This window comes from Pseudogymnoascus destructans (genome assembly GCF_001641265.1).
Source record: "Pseudogymnoascus destructans isolate 20631-21 unplaced genomic scaffold scaffold_20, whole genome shotgun sequence".
In the NCBI taxonomy this organism is placed as follows: domain Eukaryota; kingdom Fungi; phylum Ascomycota; class Leotiomycetes; order Thelebolales; family Thelebolaceae; genus Pseudogymnoascus; species Pseudogymnoascus destructans.
Window position 1 is genome coordinate 360183 of NW_020167539.1, and position 19315 is coordinate 379497.

Sequence of the window (19315 nt, forward strand, 5' to 3'; positions counted from 1 at the left end):
ATGAAGATCACGTGAGATCACGTGACTATTACAACAAATCGCATATGCTTTTAATCATGTGATGACAGTGGCGTTCGTTTTGTGTGTGTGCAGAATAACTGACGGCAGCACTTCGGCAACTTAAACCGAGTATGAATAAATAAATCAATCAGAATAGGTGCGTCTTCGTAAGTATTCCCAGCCGCCCCCTTGCGCCCAAGGTTGTGACAGGACGCACGTTAACTCCGTTGGAAGAACTAAAGTCATGTTCAGTTTATACGAATAACCAAGGCACGTTGACCTTCAACGGCATGGTCTCAATTCAACGATTAAAGCTATACTTCACAAGGAAGCTCTGGACAGGAGGGAGGGGTAAGCGACCAGAATTACTCGATTTGTATCTGGGCCATACTTTGGCACTTTCTTAGCCATGATAAAGAGTCACAGCTATCGAATTGTCTTCCACCCTTCATGCCGTCCTACTGCATCCCCACATCTTCCACCTTTCATGCCGTCCAACTGCATCCCCGCAATGACTGAATATTCTCAAACCCAAAGAGATATGATCCGTCGATGGCATAGGGAAAAACTGCCGTGGATGGAAATCCAGCAGCGATACAATCAAATGTTCGATGATACACGAAGCATGAATGGCCTACGAAAGGCAGCAATGTCGACTAGAGGAGTGCAAAATAGGGACAATCTCGATATGGGCTCTCACACGGTTATTTTTGAGTGTAAGGAACAATTCACGCCTCAATTCCCACCACGAAAGCGACGGAAGTCGACTACCTCCTTTGCCGCAAGACGAACGTCGTGTCGAAGCCAGCGTTGAAAAAAAGCAATTACCTCCGTCCCTCCGTCCGCCCCAACGAAAAGTCAGGCTCTCCGACTTAGAAGATGACACTTCAGCCGTGCTAAGCTTGCAAGTGGAAGTCATGGCAAAGCTTGGAGAGGCGGCCTCTCGAAGCTGTAACACGAGTTCACATCCACGCATCCTCGCTGCTCCTCCGCCTACCATTCCGTCGCTGTAGCCATCATCATCCCCCCACCGAAGCCCTCGTCGATGAGGCCAAGTCAATATTAATATCTCCCCAGTACTGAGGGTGAATAAGGCTATGAAGAATGAACATAGAATTGATCATTTCAGCTGAGGGTGGAAGGGAAGTCCTCAGCGAAACAATGAATTCTACTAAATAAGTAACCATTTCGGCGCGAGCCGAAGCTGGAATCTCGTATTCGGACATATCTGCTAAAGATGAGTTAATCACTGATAGAAGAGATGAAATGATCGATTGCCCACCTGAATTCTCCAACTGCTTCGTGCTCAACTCAACATAGCAATGTAGTACTTGTTATTACTTTGCTGTAACGTGGTTACCTAAAAACCTCTTGCTTCCTGCCCCTGCCTTACCAACCAACCCAACGTGAGAGAAGGACTTCTATCATTAGTTTTACGAGCGTTACATTATCGATGACGGAGTCCGTAAGGGTCGAAAGGTTGTCGAGAGGAGCACGGTATCAGCACCCAAGACTGTGATGACTTGGCGAAGTGACAGAATTGCACTAGTATGCTGACACTCTCGATAAGTCGACCAAAACAGCGGCTTATACGTCATTGGTGCTCTCTTCCACCTCATACAACTCACCCGCATCATACTTTCGCTTTAGATTCTTTGAGTTTCGTACGCTCGGACCCATTTCCTTAAGAGGCGCTCGTGGATTGGTGAGGCTATGACTTTGTAAGTCGATCCATTCTAGTGCAAACAATAGTATTTGCTGCTGGCATGATATGTCTGTAAAGTTGAACCACGATGTTTGATATATCACCATCTGATCCGCAATTTCATTCCATCCTTGAATAACGGATGTAACGTACAGCCGCGTTGTCCTCGCCGTGAAAATCTGCACCCATCTCGAATACACTACTAGCATGCGCACCTGGACAAATTTAGCGTTGGTCTGGATGAAATACTAGGCAATCTACCTCCAGGGAATTTCTAAGAGGCTGTGTTGATGCTTGGGTTGCCGCCATCGAAAACAATGTGTAGAGCTCTGCCGAAGTGATCGAGGTCCCTGATTGCCGCTCTTTTCGTATAACTATCGATAAATGGAGGCACTTTCCATCACTGCTTGTGTTTGGTTGAGCTACCATAGTCACTTCGGGTTGAATGCCGCGGGAATAGGAGTCGTTTTCGATGTGTAATATAGGCCGTCTATAAGTCAAAACATAAGTAAGATAATTCGAACATAGAGGAGGGTTCAACCTGTCAATATTGATGCCATCAGTGCCTTGGCGTAGTAAGCTGTCCCCAATCCATGTCCCCAGCACGGATGCGACGTATTTGGAGCAGGAGTCCGCCGTGCAACAGTTCAATCTCGACTGGAGATCAAAGACCAGCACCATAGACTGTATTGACCCACGCTTTTGACCCACGAAGTCCGTGATGATGCTGAGGTTCTGCGGTTCGGCGAATGCATATGTGTGATACATCGCAACGTGCAACTGTCCGAGTTCTGCCAGTTGGGGACTGGCCTTCTGCGCCCGTTCGAGACTGCGGAGGAGGACGCGAAGCAAAGCGAGCCAGTGCCGGCCCATTGTGCTCAGCAAGTGAGTGATTCAGGCCGTCTCCTCTGTTAAACGCGTCGAAGATGTTGGCGCATTGACGTGCATCGATCTTGACACAAAATAATCCGTCGGATAAATGTAAAGCCGGTTCCGGCCGTATCTGCCAAGCCTTTCAACCTTTTAATCCAAGTTACCTATGCTAGCACGTTCTCTAAAACTCGCGTTGCTATCGCGACCACAATGTTTAATACTTCTACTTTACAAGCATTCAAAGATTCCTTTCCGACATGGCCGCAAGATTCACTGGCCTTTAGGACAGACCCTCTTGGACCAGGAAGTTCGTGGGATAAGCATGAGCTTGGAACATTCCAAATCATGCGAAGGGCTCCGAATCAAGACTTGCCTGTATTCCTAGAAGCGTATTCCATTGCAGCTGCAAAGTGGGTGGAAAATTCGCAGGACATACGATCTGCCCTTACGCTTCTCACGCAAAACTGGCGGAGTCTTACACATCATGAGTTAGCCAGCCTCGCCGGGAATTTTGCATCATTCTTCACGCTTTTGGCACAGGTACTCGAGAAACCTGTCATTGCTGATCCTCGGCGAGAGCTGAGATCACAAAACGTTGAATCTTCCGCATATCCAGCGATTACCTCCTCACCACCACTGCCTCCTTCACTACCGTCACAGCCATCATCTCCTGTACAACCTCCGAGTAAAAAAGTGCGCCAATACCGTTCTTCTGATAGTTATATTCCCTCCGACCAAAGCGATCAGTCAAGTCACAACCATAGGACCAAGTCAGAAATGACTACTAATGCTTGTGTGTATGAGCTTTTACGCTGCGTCACTGAACTTTTAAGAGGAGGAAGTAACCCTCGCGTCTATCTAGAGTGGAGTATCACGCATGACACTTTCATTGTCGAGGCGGGAAAGCTCTCGTATTCTACAACAAATGATGGTAGCCTTGTGCATAAAGCACATCGTGAAGGATATTGGCAGCGAGCATCAAAAATCTCGTACTGTAGTATTGAGGTGAGTTCAGTTTATGGGTTTTGTATGATGTATGCTTATGCATCATTTTAGGCCAAGTCCTGGCATGACGTCGATGAAAAACCCTTCAAAGTGCAAGCCCAGGAAGCTGCTCACCTTGTAGGCATGTATGCCCAATATGATAGGACTGGAAATATTCTGCAGGATGATATCATGTAAGTACACTCGAAACGTCTTTTTACAGTACTAATACCATTAGATTGCCACTTGTATCTGCTGCCCAAAATGTCTTTTCGCTGGTCTTTGGCAAATTCCCTGCTCAATATATGAGATATCTATCTGATGGAGTTCAATCTGATGATGGCATATTTGTCGAGATAGATGAATGCGGCATGTTTGAGTTACAAGAGCCTTCCGATTTGACAAGAGTATTTACGCTTATCGTTGCTCTTCACCTGTGGTTGCAGGATCAGGAACCACTGTTGTAGAGGACAGTCCACTATATTTGTCAGCCTGTGACAAGTTGTGTAGGAAACATGCGGCTTGTTACAGCAGGTCATTGGTGGAGAGTGGCCTTTGTTGCCATTAGACTTGTCCTTTTTAGCTTATAAGTCAAGCTACTTATTCTCCTTAATACGTATCTAGATTATGAATTGAGGCCTTAGGTATGAATTATATAATCAGGCAACAGCCAAACCTGGACTTACACCACATAGGTGACCGATAAATGCCATGCATGTGACCAGCCTTGAGAATCATGACTGAGTAAATATAGCGATCCTAGACGTGAATATAGTATAAGTTAGTTGTAGCTAATTTATATTACTAAGCACTGAAACATGTCACCCCTTTCTTATACCGGCATAACTCCCAGAATACAATCTCTCCCTCTCTAAGCATCTTCAATTTGGAGTTATATTTCTTCGTTATAGGACCTTTTCTAAAGTGCTCCGAATTTTGAAAGCACTTTAATAGTTACGATTAAATAGGGGGGAACAGCTAAAGCAGTAATCAGTAGTGTAATAAGAACTTAGTAGGCTAACAAAGAAAAAAATATGATTTCAAAACTATAGACTCATCTTGTTACAGGGGGCATCTTGGGACATAGGGAGAGACGTTAGTTCCCCTCATAAGAATCATATAGAGCACGAACCATAGGTAAAGACTGTTCTAGTTTGTAGTCCCTTCCAAGAATCATATAGAGCACGAACTATAGGTAAAGACTGTTCTAGTTTGTAGTCCCTTCTAGTTCCCCTTCTAAGAATCATATAGAGCACAACTAACTATAGGTAAAGACTGTTCTAGTTTGTAGTCCCTTCTAGTTCCTGTCATACTGACATTCGTTGCACTCAGTTTGCTATCAAACTCAAGAGCAAACTCAAGAGCAAACTGAGAAATCTCCTCCTCAAACCTACAAGTCACTATACATATTTTGGCTTATCACACCAACAACAAGAGCAATACTACTCAACGATTGCTACAACCCTCTATGATTCATTACACGTCATTGCTCCTTAGTTACTGGGCCGATATGACCACATAGCATATCTCTACAACCCTCTATGATTCATTACATGACATCACTCCTTACTTACTGGGCTAATACTACACATGACATATCTCTATCAACTAGAGGCCTAGGAACATGAACGATAGCTCCAAAAGCTTCTACAACTGTCTATGATTCATTACACGTCATCGCTCCTTAGTTACCCACAAGATTGGTTAAGTTATGACATAATCTGTCTATAGGGGTACTCTGATCTTGGACCTCCTTTCACTTCCTATAGGCTAGGAACCTAGGAGATGGTTCTATGGGATTCTCTTACGTCGACTACAGTTACCAAGCCTGGTTAGTCATGGAAAGTCTTGGAAAATGAGAACTACACTCCTTTAGCATAAATAGGATTTCCCTTTCCTTAAGAAAGGGCAAGCAGACAATACAGTAAATCGACTATCACATACTTCCACATCTTTTCCAAGCTTCCAAGCATTGATCTTGTTACTCCTTGTTTCTGAAAAGTCAGTAAGGTGCTAACCTCTGACTTATCCCTTATCCCTGAGTTCTCAGACTCAACATTTGTTACAACTTGTCTAAACCATAACGAATATGAGTTTGAGGAGGTTGTACGGACCTATCGAATGAACCAGAGACAGGCAAGATATGACCAGAAGTCTCAGGGGGAACATGGAGTTTTCGCAACACAAGAAGGCAATAATGAGACATCTGCTACCCTTCAGAACCGTACGAACAACCTACAACAAGGACAACAGGGTTGGAATAACGGGAAGAAGAACAAGGACAAGGCAGACAGAGGACAACCCCGTACGAACCAGGATATACCTGTTTCCTTTGCAACAGCCTTCCAAGTCACTCAAGGTCTATCCATAAGTGGAGGGACTGCTTATATGTCATGAAGTCGAAGCGTACGAAGTCATGGAAGCCAAACTGAGACATTGAAGCTAAAGTTGATGCCTACATAAGTGAAAAGCCAGGCTTTCAATACTGCATTCAAAGGGCAATAGACCAGGACAAGGCAGACGGAGGACAACCCCGTACGAACCAGGATATACCTGTTTCCTTTGCAACAGCCTTCCAAGTCACTCAAGGTCTTACCCTCTCAACCTATGAGCTTGCAAGGAGCACAATCCTTGATTCTGGAGCTACAATTCATGTCTGTAACGACCGTATGAGGTTCTACAACCTAAAGGAATGTGAGGACGGAAACTACCTCTTAGCTGGAGACCAGAGAGTAAGGATTGAAGGGTTCCGGTCCATGGACATCAAAGTCCAGGTTGGAAAGGACACAAAGTCCGTACGAACCATACCACTCCACAAAACAGTATATTGAAAAGCTGGTTGAGAAATTTAATATAAACGGACCTCCAGCGAAGACACCACTTTCTCCTCAAGAATTACGCCCTTTTGAAGGCACGGCGACCCCAGAACAGATTCTGGGCTATCAGCAGAGAATAGGCTCATGCCTATATGCCGCGATTCAGACTCGACCAGATATTTCATTCACTGTTGCAAAGCTTTCTCAGTTTCTCACGAATCCTGGCCCTGATCACCACTCTGCTGCATATAGACTACTTAGCTATTTGTCAGGAACTCGGACGCTAGGTATCCAATATGGCGATACGGATGAGGAAACGCCTTATGAGGCTATTTTCACGTCTCATCCTATGCCCGCAGCCCCTGAGGGGGTGGGATCGAAGGACAGTATGACTGAATTGAAGGACAATACGACTCAGGGCGTGAAGCGCTATTTCCAACCTTCGAGCGATGCCTCATTTGCGGACAATACTAACTGCAAGAGCTCCCACGGTTTTCTATTCAAGCTGTTTAACGGACCTATCGCCTGGATGTCCAAGAAACAGACACACGTCTCCACATCGACGACTCAAGCTGAGTTCATCGCCGTCTCAGAGGCTGCGAAGGAGCTTATCTGGTGGACGAGACTATTCAAATCGGTCGAATTAGACCTTCACGAAGATCCTACAATTGGTTGCGACAATCTACAGACAGTGAGGCTCCTCAACTCGTCGGCTCCCAGATTAATCACGAAGCTGAAACACGTCGATATACTGGGACACTGGCTGCGTGAGCAGGTGGATCTTGGCGCCATTCATGTGGAATGGATGCCAACAGGACAGATGCCTGCCGACGGATTTACGAAGGCTCTTCCAAAGCAAAAACACGACGTATTTGTCCAACAGCTCAACCTGGTGAACCTCCGAGACCATATTCAAAAGCTATAGATCCAGGAGTCAAATGTCACGGCGAACAGACGCGAACGGACAGGCAGGTTGGCAGGCACTCTGCGACACCGAACTATTGACGACACACGCTGATCGTGCCTTTGAATTACCTTCTATTTGAGCTCAGTTTCCTGATATCTCCACGTTACCTGAGGGGGTGTGTCAGTTGGGACTGAAGCTGTTCATGTCACGTGTTCGATATTCTCATGTAGATGTCTCACATATAGAACTAATAGGCTTAGTTTACTCACCGAGTGCAACATCCTGGCACTGGCTCAGGACGTTGCTCTCCAGACAATATATATTCTATTGAAGCCATTCTTGATATATCAGTTGGTTGATCGCTCCAGCGATTTGTACCCTAGCGCCCAACTAACTTAGCCGTAACTAGGCTGCGCACTGGGTACTCACGAGTCGGGTAGTAGAATTTTTACTCACCCAGCTGAGTTACTCACTCATGTCCCGAGTATTGTTGAATAAGGATTACTCACTTGCTGAGTACCTAGTATGGGTCTTGGCAACTCAGTTATATCACGTGTTTGATTAGCCATTACTTATGTTAAAAACGGGGTGCGACTTCATTGATCAAGACGCCATAACTCCAACTCCATTCCCATATTGTTGATGTCCTATTCCACACTATAACCTTTGGCCTTTAGGTACCAGGTTACCAGATGGTTGCCAGAACTCATCTGACCTTCATTCCTGGGTGAGAGACATTTCCATCGATTAAGCCCACAGCTTAAACATCATATCCTGCAAACGCCGAACCAATATCATACCCTTTGCCTGAATTGTCACTCTCTTCGCATGAATAGCGAGGAGGTTTGCCACTATAACTGTTAGTATGTCCCTGTCACTATGTTTAAACATCATACTCTCAAATTCTCGAATGAGGAAGCATTCAGCAGCTTCCTAAAGAGCTAGGATAGCAGATTGCTGGAAGCGAAGATTGGACTTGAAGTCTTCTGTGATTTCCCTAACAAGACGCTGGAATGGGAGCTAGTATCAAGTTGCTGTCTTCTGATATCGCGGAGAGCCTTGGTGCCTATATGTTTATTAGAGAGTTCTGGTAATCCTCTGGTAATCCTCTGGTAATCCTCTTACTAGACTTTGTGCAGCGCGTAGCCTTCTGAGCATGATTGTTGCTAGCTTGAGATGAGCAAACTGGAGCTTTTCTTGCTGTGCCCACAGCCTTTTCCTGTCCCTTTCCGCCAAGCCCAGAGCCAGCCCGTAATCCAAGTGGCATCCTTGGTGCTATGCTGCCAGTTGATCTCCTAGCAGTTTGCTTGGTACGAGTCATTTGCTAATATCAAGGTGAGTTAGTAAAGTAAACACAAGATAAAGAAGTAGATCAAAAGATATGTGTACTTACAGTGAGTTTGTAGAAAGAATATTGCAGAAGAAGAGTATAGTAAAGAGGTAGAGGTTGAAAGGTATGTGTTTTATATGAAGGTGCGCATTGTGGTGTTGTTTTTGGAACAGTAATTCTTTGTAGGTGAATATTCCTTCACAAATATTTTTGTTTGCAACTTTAAAATAACCACGACCTTAGAACCACCTTCCTTGGTTACTCTCCGATCTACACATTCTTCTTCCCTTTTGAGCCTTTACCTCTTCTCTAGGACTTCAACTAAGTTTATTATCTTGATTCTATAGCCAGAACTTCTGGAGATCTCTGCTAATCACGTGTTTAGTTAGTATGGCGAAACTCAAGGCACATGAAGAACTCTCCACTAATGCGAATACTATCAAAGCTCGCAACTGCGTCTCCAACCTTACTGAAGATGAGAAGGCTGTTCACTTAGCACTCAAGGCTGACCATGCTGATCTGAGCTACTACTTAAAGAAGTTATATAAGTCTGCAAAGTGTAAGGATGCCTCCTTACCTAGATACTCGAAGAACCCGCCTCAGAGCTGTTACGGTCACCACAAGCATGAAATCCGACTCGGTGTGGTTTCGGACCAGTAGAGGAGGACATAGCGAGTTACACTATAGTGGGGGACGGTAAGGGTGTAGGGTTCAGGGTCGATGCGGACCTGTTGCGGTGGAAGGTTCAGGGCTAGGGTTGGGATAACCGAGTCGGGCCCGTTTCGGGTACTTAAGGAAACAAACTTAACGGGGTTCCCCCTTCATCTTTTTTGTATCCTTCGTAGTAGACCTATAGGATAGCATCCTTTTAGCCCCCAACTCGCACTCTCATATGCTATTACTGTGAGCTGGGTGCCCTGTGTCATTACACAAAGTATATCGCTGCCTCTACTGAAGACAAGACACGTCTACAGAATGAATTGAAGGTTGAGCGTATTTGTGTTCGGTAAGTTCCTTCTGGTAATCTCTGGTAGCCTCAATCTAACTATAAACAGGACTGAGAAGGGTACCCATGCATCTTGCATTGCGAATCAGAAAGTCAAGAATATTAGCGCCTCTTCTTCTCCACAAGCCCCACCATCTACTCCGCCCAAACAACTTCTGTCTGAGCTTGCTGCATTTGAGGGTATCTCAAGTATTCCAATCGATGACAATCATAACAGCGAATGGGAGGATACTGAGGTTGAAGACGATTTGGAGTTGGAGCTTATGTTACAGCGCGAGATATTTTAAATGACGAGGCTGTTCTACCAGATGAGCTTTCTGATGAAGAGATCACTAGCACCCAGGCTCTCTTAACTCAAGCGCACATTGATGTATGCTACCTCATAATCTGGTAATCTTCTGGTGATACTAATAGTTGATAGGCCCATGAAGAGTCCAATTTCCGCAAGTGGCAACATTTCTGGGATAGCTGTATCCACTCATATACGAGAAAGGCTGGAAAGCTGAGAAAGAAGCCTGAGCATCTCTTTGAGTATATGCCGTGGATTGATGTAGAGGAAGGGTACGTCTCTGATCATCCTAGCAATCTTCTGGCAATACTAATTGTTTATTATAGCACTTTTCACGAGGTTATCCCACCACATAAATATTTCTGTTTGTACGAGCAGGCAGTTTGGAAAGTGGGCCTAATTACCAGGACCTGTGCAGTGGTACCCAAAGTCTTACAATCTTGTCGACAATGGATGGTTGCAAATATCCACTCATAGTTCTAGCTTCAAAGAGGCGTTCTTACTTGTCTACTCTAAGAAGTTTGATAAGGAAAAGTGGGCTAAGGTATCAGCTGCACAGGATATGTTGTTCCTGGAGCTAGAGTAGAGGAGAACTTGAGTTGCTAAAGTTATAGCGCTGGAGTACCTTTCGCGTTGGAAAACCAGGTATTTAAGTACTTCATCGTAGCCAGACTTCTGGTAACCTTCTGATAATCGAGCAATTTGCCAAATGCCATCTCAATACTCAGAGTTGTTTGATTCTGACAGTATTCTCAGACTCTTTTCCGTCTTCTCAACGACTATCCTCATTAAATTAAGTCTGTAAGGACACAGGGCACCCAGCTCACAGTAATAGCATATGAGAGTGCGAGTCAGAGGCTAAACGGATGCTATCCTATAGGTCTACTACGAAGGATACAAAAAAGATGAAGAGAGGAACCCCCGTTGGGTCAATCTCCTTAAGTACCCGAAACGGGTCCGACTCAGCTAACCTGCCTTAACTCTTATCATGTGACCGTAACCTGCCCGACTCAGATCCTTTCCATCACTGAGGGACAGGCATCCTTACAAAGTCCCTGCAGGCCTTGAATATATTGGCAAGTTAAACCAATTCGTCAAATGGACTAAGGATACACACGATATATTCATTGAGTGGTGGAAGCTATCACGATGGTATGAACAACACTCAGATCATACTACAAAACTCCTTATGAAGATTGCATGGGATTCAACCAACTGGAGTTCTCAATACTGGAGAAGTTATCACCAAGGAGCAGACCGGCTTTCTGGAGAACCATGTGTTATTTGTACTTATTGTTCGAAGGCCCTTACGCATCCTGCAATCAAGTCTGCTGGCCCAAAGTCTATGGCAACACATCTTGCATCAGACATTTGCAAAAAGAAGTCACAGATGGGAAGGATAGTCTCTATCAAATGCGAATCAATCAAATGCAACCTCAACAAGTAAGGATTACCAGATTATTACCAGAATTATGTAGGTTAATACCTATAATAAGATCATATTCTCACACAAGAGACATTTTATGAACAAGTTCTATACACAGTTATCTTGACTCATAGCTCGTTCCGCTCAGTCGAGGATCCTCATCAAGACCCTATAAATACTTTAGGTATTAGTAGGTCTGGCCGGCCTCATCAAGCAAGGTGGAGGGATGTTCTTAAGCATATATAATAGATAATAGCGTTCTAATAATCTTCTGATAATCATGGTACTTAGATAGAGGAATATACATGATTCGTTCTCACAGCTTACTAGAGATGGCGAGAGTGATGCTAATAGATGTAATACTTTAACTTAACCATAAAACAGTATTAATCGTATGAGGGACTGTTCACATGATGCATAAATCTTACACGTGATAGCCGAGTACTCACCGGGTTTTTACAGAGTAACTGAGTATTGACCTCACTCACCGAGTCGAGTAAAAGGTTCAGCTACTCACCCAGCTGAGTAACCCACTGAGCGAGTGAGCCGAGTATTGAGCGAGTAGTGCGCAGCCTAGCCGTAACATGTCAGTGGTGAGGTAGAGACTGAGCGCTGAGTGACCGCGCTAACGATCGAATACAAAGCTCCTCATAAGTTGACCTTAGGGCATATTTATAAAGGTCTTGCCAAGATGAACCTGGACGAGGTTGTGGAGTAAGCAAGAATGAAAGTGTGGCAATTTGCTGTCGTCGTTTGGTGGCCGCTGTGATCATGCAACGCTTCTCATATATGGTGAAGGCTGGGGTGGAATATGGCGAGATCTACACTGGTGAAGCAACGATATTCCTGCGCATTCCTGACGATCCCTTGACCGTGTACTACTCTCTATCTGTTCCAAAGGGAGATGTCGGGGCGTCCACTGGCTGGGACGAGCGTGGAAACGAGCCCAATCGATTGCATATGACCGCAGTTGGTCAGGCTGTAGCATTTACTCTTCGCGCGCTTAAAACGCCTCCACGCAGTGCACAATGGATAAGGAAAGCTCTGCGTCAGCTCAAGACATGGAATGTCGTCGTTAAGGAGGTCGGGCCACCGATCCAATTCCGACCTCGTAGGAAGAACATATACGTGGGAAGTTGTGCTTCGGTGACGTCTTCTTTCAGCAGCGATGATGACAACCATCATCCCGACACACCAAGTCGTCCTCAACGGCCTCCAAAAAGCGGAAACCCTATTACTTCCCCCAACCCACCATCACAATCTACCGAACGTGGTGGGACCAAAGGTGGTGGGAAAAAGGGGGCTTCTAGCGAGACTCATCGGCAAAAGAACTTGGGTCGATTTTGTACGCCAAACTGCCTAATGGGTATGGTAGATGGGGGAGAACTCGATTGGCAGTGTCCGAATGTCAAGGAACATGGAAAAGGTCATCATCAACTCGACCGTAATACATTCATGCGACATATTGTTGCGCAATCAGCTTGACTATTGTGTGGCAATGAACGTTCATGGAGCTTGAGGAGCTTTTTTCAAGGTCAAGTTACCTGGATTTGGGTACACCGTTGCCGCGAAAGGCACCGGGATTGAGTGTGTTAAAGATCTGATGCACGAATCGACAATTTACCGTCGTCTCCTTCCTATTCAGGGGAAGTGCGTACCTGTGCACCTAGGAGAGACGAAAGTGGACAGTATATTATACTATGCAGGAGCCGTTCGTATTGTCTATATGATGTTTCTAAGCTTTGGAGGATTCCAATTACGATCGCCAATCCCACAAACTCTCGCTGACGACGCCATCTCCGGTCTGCATGCCATACATCAGCTGGGAGTATTGCAGGGTGATCCAGCAGCCCGGAACATTCTCGTCCACCCGGATCGGCCAGGAATTACCTGGATTGACTTTGAACGAGCCGAGTTCGTACGCCCACGAGCGGTACTCGGAACTCTATCTCCAAATCGGAAACGAAAGCTTGGCTGGTCTCACGAAGAAGGGAAGTGTCAGAATGGAAAGAGCAGCAAGAAGATACCTGCATCAGACATAGGTCAAGCTAAGACGGAGCTGGCGAGATTGGTGGTGAAGCAGAGAGTAGTCATTTCTACAGATGCCAACCTCATTCGGCCCTGAACGCGTATCGGGAGCCGAAGAAGTCTATAGCTGGATGAACTCTCTCCGGAAGTCGTCACTGATGAGCCTCGTCACCGACATTTCCATACGAGACAGTGCCAACTCAGCTCACGAGGTCAATAGACACAAATGAGTTCGACGCAGGAAGCCACCTCTCATTCCACAATTTCGACGCCAATTCCGGATGTGAATAACGCGGCGAGATCCGGTGGATACTCGCCGGGCGGTGCTGTCATACTGGATGCAAGACTAGGGCAGACCCGAAGAGCTCGAAGACGTCGAAGTATGGGACAAGACCTGAGCCAGAAATGGAAGGACTGCTGGGCGAGTTTGTGCCTGTCGTGTAACAGCTCACGCATTTCACGGTAGTGAAAAGGAAAGGAACACCCCAAGTACATGTAATCGTCGTAACCAACTTTTCGCTTTGCTCAAGGTTGGAGAAGCGATCCGCGCGCACGAGAAATGGAGGGGAAGCGAAGTACGCGCACGAGAAACGTGCGTCTGTTCACCGCTACTCTTCAACAAAACCATTTCCATAGCTGTACATAGTAATTTATATTGTAACCTGATGTAATTCATTTAATGGAAGGGACTCCTATATCAAATGCCCGTGAGTGGCTCGCAGAAAATCCTTCTGAGTCGAGGCGTGTTGCTAGTCGTATTTTCAAGGTCCCAGAATCAACTCTACGAGGAAGCATCAAGCGCCGTATTCAGAACCCACAGCAACGTAAAGGGGGGCAGAATAGGGTACTCTCTACTGCTCAGGCAGAGGCCCTTAAGAAATGGATCCTCGAGCAATATTACCTAGGGCTTGGAGCCAATAGGAATATGCTATTTACTGCAGTCTGCCAGCTCCGGAGCCCATTACCTCCACCGTCACAGAGCTGGCTTACTAAATATATTCAGAATCAGCTTCCGGAATTCCATTTTATCACTACAAAGCCTATTGCACAGCAGCGTACGAAAGCCCAAGACGAATCTAAGATTATTGAATGGTTTGAAAAATACTTCCAATTTATATGGGATCGCAATATATTACCGGAGTCAATTTGGAATATGGATGAAACGGGATTTAGGATTGGAATTCCTGGAGGTGAGAGAGTTATGGTACCACAGGCAGTAAAAGAACTCTATACTCCAAGCCCTGAGAATCGTACGTCTATTACAGTTATGGAGACAGTATCTGCAACAGGAAGAGTAATTCCACCTGTACTTATTGTACCGGGTAAAATCCATATGGATTCTTGGTACCCAGAAAATCTTAAAGGCAAAGAACTGATATTACTCTCTGATACTGGCTATTTGAATAGCCAGCTTGCCTTACGGTGGCTAGAGCACTTTGCAGTGCATACAGCTCCATATGCAAATGGGAATCCCAGGGTTCTACTCCTTGATTCTCATATAAGCCATACGAGCGATGATTTCATCATTACAGCAGACAAATATAACATCATCGTTTTCGCCTTTCCCTCACACCTTACACACATTTTACAGCCATTAGATGTGGGAATATTCCAGCCATATAAGCACTGGCACCGAGAGGCTGTGCTCTATGCCATACGGAATATGGACGTTACATACGACCTACCCTCATTTATGAGAGATCTCACCAAAATCCGGGAACAGACTTTTAAGGAGTCTACAATACTCTCAGCTTTCCGGAAAGCTGGAATCTGGCCAATAAGCTGTAATACAGCCCTCACGAAGCTACGTACATACTCGCAGCCTACTACCCAGCCTACAGAAGAGCCTACGCCTACCTTACCAATACGGCCTATTACCCCTAAACCCTCCACTTTTCGGGGGGTTGAAGAGGGGCTACAGCGCTGGAAAGACCGGGTTCCGGAGGCCTTTAGTAGCCCCTCACGTACGAGCTATACAAACTGGCTTACTGGGGCTGAAGAGGTTATGGTGGTAGGCCGGCTCCAAGAACTTGACCTATGGGTGGCTCGGCGGCAGGTGGAGGAGTCGAAGAAGCGGGCGAGCCGAAGCCGGGCCCGGCTTCAGAACGGAGGTGAGCTCGTAGCTGCCGAAGCCCACGAGCTTCGGGCCCAGAAAGCCGAGCTTCTAGCCCAGAAGCTCGCAGCCAAAGAAGCCCGGGAGGCTCGCCAGGCTAGAAACCAGGCCCAGAAGCAGCTCCACCAGGCTGGAATTAAGGCCCGGAAAGAAGAGCGTTTCCGGAAGAAGAGCCTGGCTACTCTTCAGGGATTAGGCCTCCCAATTCCTGATCCAGAAACCCTCGAAAGTGAGGGCGAATATGAGAATGGGAGTGGAAATGGGAGCGGGAATGGGAGTGATCATGGGAATGAGGAAATGATAATTTTTTAAAATGGTGAAATTTTGTACCTTTACATACAATTTACTATAGGGAGGTACTTAGGACTACAATTTTTCTCGTGCGCGCACTTCGCTTCCCCTCCATTTCTCGTGCGCGCGGATCGCTTCCTCCAACCTTGAGCGAAGCGAAAAGTTGGTTACGACGATTATAGGAAGTGAAAAGGAGGTCCAAGGTCAGAGTACCTATAGATAAATTATGTCATAACTTAACCAATCTTGTGGGTAACTAAGGAGCGATGACGTGTAATGAATCATAGAGGGTTGTAGAAGCTTCTAGAGCTATCGTTCATGTTCCTAGGCCTCTAGTTGGTAGAGATATGCCATGTGGTAGTATTGGCCCACCCCCTTAAGGAGGAGATTTTCTTAATAACTTGTTCAATGAGTGTTCAAATGATATGCCGTGATGTATGTAGCATAAACAGATGTAGTAGAAGAGTTTGCAGCAATCGTTGAGTAGTATTGCTTCTGTTGTTGGTGTGATAAGCCAAGATATGTATGGTGACTTGTAGGTTTGAGGAGGAGATTTCTAAGTTTGCTCTTGAGTTTGATAGCAAACTGAGTGCAACGAATGTCAGTATGACAATTGACCCAATGGGGTCCCTCTCCCTCAGTGACGGAAGGTATCTGAGTCAGACAAGTTACGGTCACATGGTGAGAGTGAAGGCAGGTTAGCCGAGTCGGACCCGTTTCAGGTAGATTGACCCAACGGAGGTTCCTCTCTTCATCTTTTTTGTATCCTTCATAGTAGACCTATAGGATAGCATCCGTTTAGTCTCCGACTTGCACTCTCATATGCTATTACTGTGAGCTGGGTGCCCTGTGTCCTTACACCACTAAGCTTTCACTCAGACAGGAAGTCTTGAACATCTCGAAGGGCATTTATGAGGCCCTTAACTCTAGAGAAGCAAAAATAGCTTCAGTATAGTAGCTACTGGATTGACTCACCTGGTAGGTGTCGACATGACACGACAGACTTTCATAACATGTTATCATACTCAGAGAATTGAGGAGCCATATCGATTCTAAAGAGTCAATCAAGCAAGGACTCAAAGCATGGGACACACCAAGGAACTAAGCTTGGGACATGCCAAGGGTTCGCCAACCCGAATCCGTCAACACTAAAACCCAATCCTTGAAACCAGAACCAAATCCTGAACACTAAAGCCAGCCAACCATTTCCCGTTTCCACGAAGCTGCTATCGTGATCGTAGACAGAGTATGCAGCCATTCAAGAGGCCCAAGGCAGATTTCGGAATCGACCAACCGTTTCGCGCTCCAATGAAGCCGCTGCTGTGATCGAAGGCACAGCCTAGGATGCATCTAAAAAAGGAAAATGTGACTGTTGGACTTGCATTCTAGGTTGAGGAAACCGCTTCGCGCCTTTCGGGTCACTGTTGGTTGCAGGGCTCCAGTGTCAGACCAGAGGTTACGTAGACTCTGGGCCTCCAGATAGATTCCAGAGACGGTGAAGTAAAATCACCGAAGCCAGCCCGTTTCCACACAGCCATGGCCGTGATTGCAGACACAGGACGCGGCCTTTGGAGAGGCCCGAGGCAGATTTCGGAAATCGACCAACCGTTTCGCGTTTCCATAAAGTCGCGGTCATAATCACAGATGCAGGATGCGGCCTTTCGAGAGGCCCGAGGCAGATTTGGGGAATCGATTAACCATTTCGCGTTTTTAAGCACTCTTGGGCCCTTCAATGGTCGCCAGAAGTGGAGAAGCGTGGCCTTGAGGCAGTGCAGGTAAAAGCAGCATTGGTCCTAGAGCGGGAACAGGGAAGCGGAAGGCTGGCATTTATAGGCTCTGTGCACAGGAGGTGGATCATTGTAAGTACAGTCAAACCACTGTTATAACGATGTATTCTGTCCAACATTTCACTATCATTATAACCAGTATATCGCTGTAACCAAAATAGAATATATTATGTAATCCATACTGAACTAATGATGCCTGCTGAATGCCCTCAACTGCTGATTCCAACTGCTCTAGTGTCCGTAAATAATCAGAAGAAAGAGATTCTTGGCTTTCAGCAAATCCAATCAATATATGAAGAGCTTGTTTAGCATCAGCCATTGAGTACATAGGCTGTGGAAGCTGATCATCATCTTCTTCATCACTTTGAGTAGTCGGTAAACCTAAATGCTCTTGTAGCACTTCTTGTAAAACCTCATCTTCTCCTACATTCTGCTCATCCTCTCCATCGTCATCTTCGTCAACAGGGTTAAGAAAATTTGCAACTGACATAGCGTCTTGTATATTTCCTGCTTCCATAGCCTTTTGATATAGCTCTGTAACTTCATGAGGCATAATTGGAGTAGGAAGTGAAATAGACGAAGAGACAAGTGTTGATTTGCGAAAGCAATTGTAGGTTGTAGTATTTGTAATTTCGTTATTCCAGCTTCGTAAGATCCAACGGATTGCAAGGTGTAGATTCATTGACGATAGAGGATCTACATTTGAGTCGAAGGATTGTAAGATATATTGTAGCCAATGTCGCTGGTAGTAAGCTTTGAAATTCTGAATAATCCCTTGATCAAGAGGCTGGTAGCGACTTGTACTATTAGCAGGTAGCCAACATATTTGAATATTTGATGGAGGAGGACATAGCTCAATTGCAGTATAATGGGCAGAGAAGTTGTCCATTGTAAGAAGAACTTGTCGTGTTGTGCCAATATGCTGATAAAAAGCTTCAAGCCACTCTGTCATAATCGTTGTATTCATCCAAGCTTTCTTATTCCACTGCCATTGCCCTCCCATTGTATGAACTGATACAAATCGCAAAGCGTGTGGTGTTTTAGCTTTGCCAATGAACCAGACTGGAAATCGATCTGTGCCAGTTGCATTGACACAAAAGACAAGAGAGATCCAAGTCTTGTCTTTCTTTAAACCAGCATGATGTTGTGATGAGAGGCCTCAAGAGAGCTGTAACGCTGACTTCTAAACGATAGAAGACACAGAGGTTTCTTGCGTAAGGTTGACTTGACAGAGGAGGCAGGGGATTAGACACAAAGGCTTTCCAAGTAACACGTTACAGTATTGTAAAGAATACTATATGGAGTTGAGCACGAAGCTCCTATCTAAGGAAATACTATCTACTTATATAGTGGCGTCATGCCAAAGGGATATCCGTGGATAACATGGATAACATAATATCCATGATATCCAATGTTATCCATCACCTGATATTCCGTGGATCACTGTGGATAACATGGATAACATAATATCCATGATACCCGATGTTATCCATCACGTGAGGTTGCAGCCGTAAGTGCTAGCCATAGCACTAGCACTTAGCCGTAACAAGAGCATCATCCTCCAATAAAGGCCACTCTCGTCCATGTTGTAGATATCCTCCTCTTGATATTCCCCTGCCACAGTTTGTAAGGCTCTCATTTCCTCTTCTGTAGAAGCTGGGATAGATAAGGCTTCTCTGTGTTGAACTTTTAATGATATCTTAAAGCGCTTCTTAAATCCCTCAAGCCATCCAATGCTGAACTCTGGGACTGGCTTGCCA

General features: G+C 45.5%; 4 protein-coding genes across 4 annotated transcripts; 3 read left to right on the forward strand and 1 right to left on the reverse strand.

Annotated features, from left to right (window-relative positions):
* Nucleotides 1–353: 353 nt before the first annotated feature.
* Nucleotides 354–2628, reverse strand: VC83_07436 (uncharacterized protein). The gene is made up of 4 exons (XM_024471007.1): nucleotides 2247–2628; nucleotides 1967–2195; nucleotides 1283–1920; nucleotides 354–1231 (listed from the first exon to the last, which is right to left on the reverse strand). The coding sequence occupies exons 1-3, from the start codon at nucleotides 2576–2578 to the stop codon at nucleotides 1588–1590; spliced, it is 894 nt and encodes a 297-aa protein (XP_024321424.1). The 5' UTR covers nucleotides 2579–2628; the 3' UTR covers nucleotides 354–1231; nucleotides 1283–1587.
* A 158-nt stretch (nucleotides 2629–2786) lies between these two features.
* Nucleotides 2787–4029, forward strand: VC83_07437 (uncharacterized protein; the record flags this gene model as incomplete). The annotated part of the gene is made up of 3 exons (XM_024471008.1): nucleotides 2787–3583; nucleotides 3635–3756; nucleotides 3801–4029. The coding sequence occupies exons 1-3, from the start codon at nucleotides 2789–2791 to the stop codon at nucleotides 4027–4029; spliced, it is 1146 nt and encodes a 381-aa protein (XP_024321417.1). The 5' UTR covers nucleotides 2787–2788.
* A 4976-nt stretch (nucleotides 4030–9005) lies between these two features.
* On the forward strand, nucleotides 9006–10496 carry VC83_07438 (uncharacterized protein; the record flags this gene model as incomplete). Its single annotated transcript, XM_024471009.1, has 6 exons — nucleotides 9006–9174; nucleotides 9573–9621; nucleotides 9671–9810; nucleotides 9894–9991; nucleotides 10043–10182; nucleotides 10394–10496. 6 exons carry the CDS (start codon nucleotides 9006–9008, stop codon nucleotides 10494–10496), a joined length of 699 nt encoding a protein of 232 aa, XP_024321516.1.
* A 2443-nt stretch (nucleotides 10497–12939) lies between these two features.
* VC83_07439 (uncharacterized protein) lies at nucleotides 12940–14006 on the forward strand (the record flags this gene model as incomplete). Its single annotated transcript, XM_024471010.1, has 1 exon — nucleotides 12940–14006. The coding sequence occupies one exon, from the start codon at nucleotides 12940–12942 to the stop codon at nucleotides 13459–13461; it is 522 nt and encodes a 173-aa protein (XP_024321534.1). The 3' UTR covers nucleotides 13462–14006.
* Between the last annotated feature and the right edge of the window lie 5309 nt (nucleotides 14007–19315).

Coding starts and splice junctions, on each gene's coding strand:
- VC83_07436 (XM_024471007.1), bottom strand. CDS start 2,578: ATGGGCCGGCACTGGCTCGCTTTGCTTCGCGTCCTCCTCCGCAGTCTC. Junction 2,196..2,246: donor GATGGCATCAATATTGACAG/GTTGAACCCTCC, acceptor TTTGACTTATAG/ACGGCCTATATTACACATCG. Junction 1,921..1,966: donor CTCTTAGAAATTCCCTGGAG/GTAGATTGCCTA, acceptor AAATTTGTCCAG/GTGCGCATGCTAGTAGTGTA.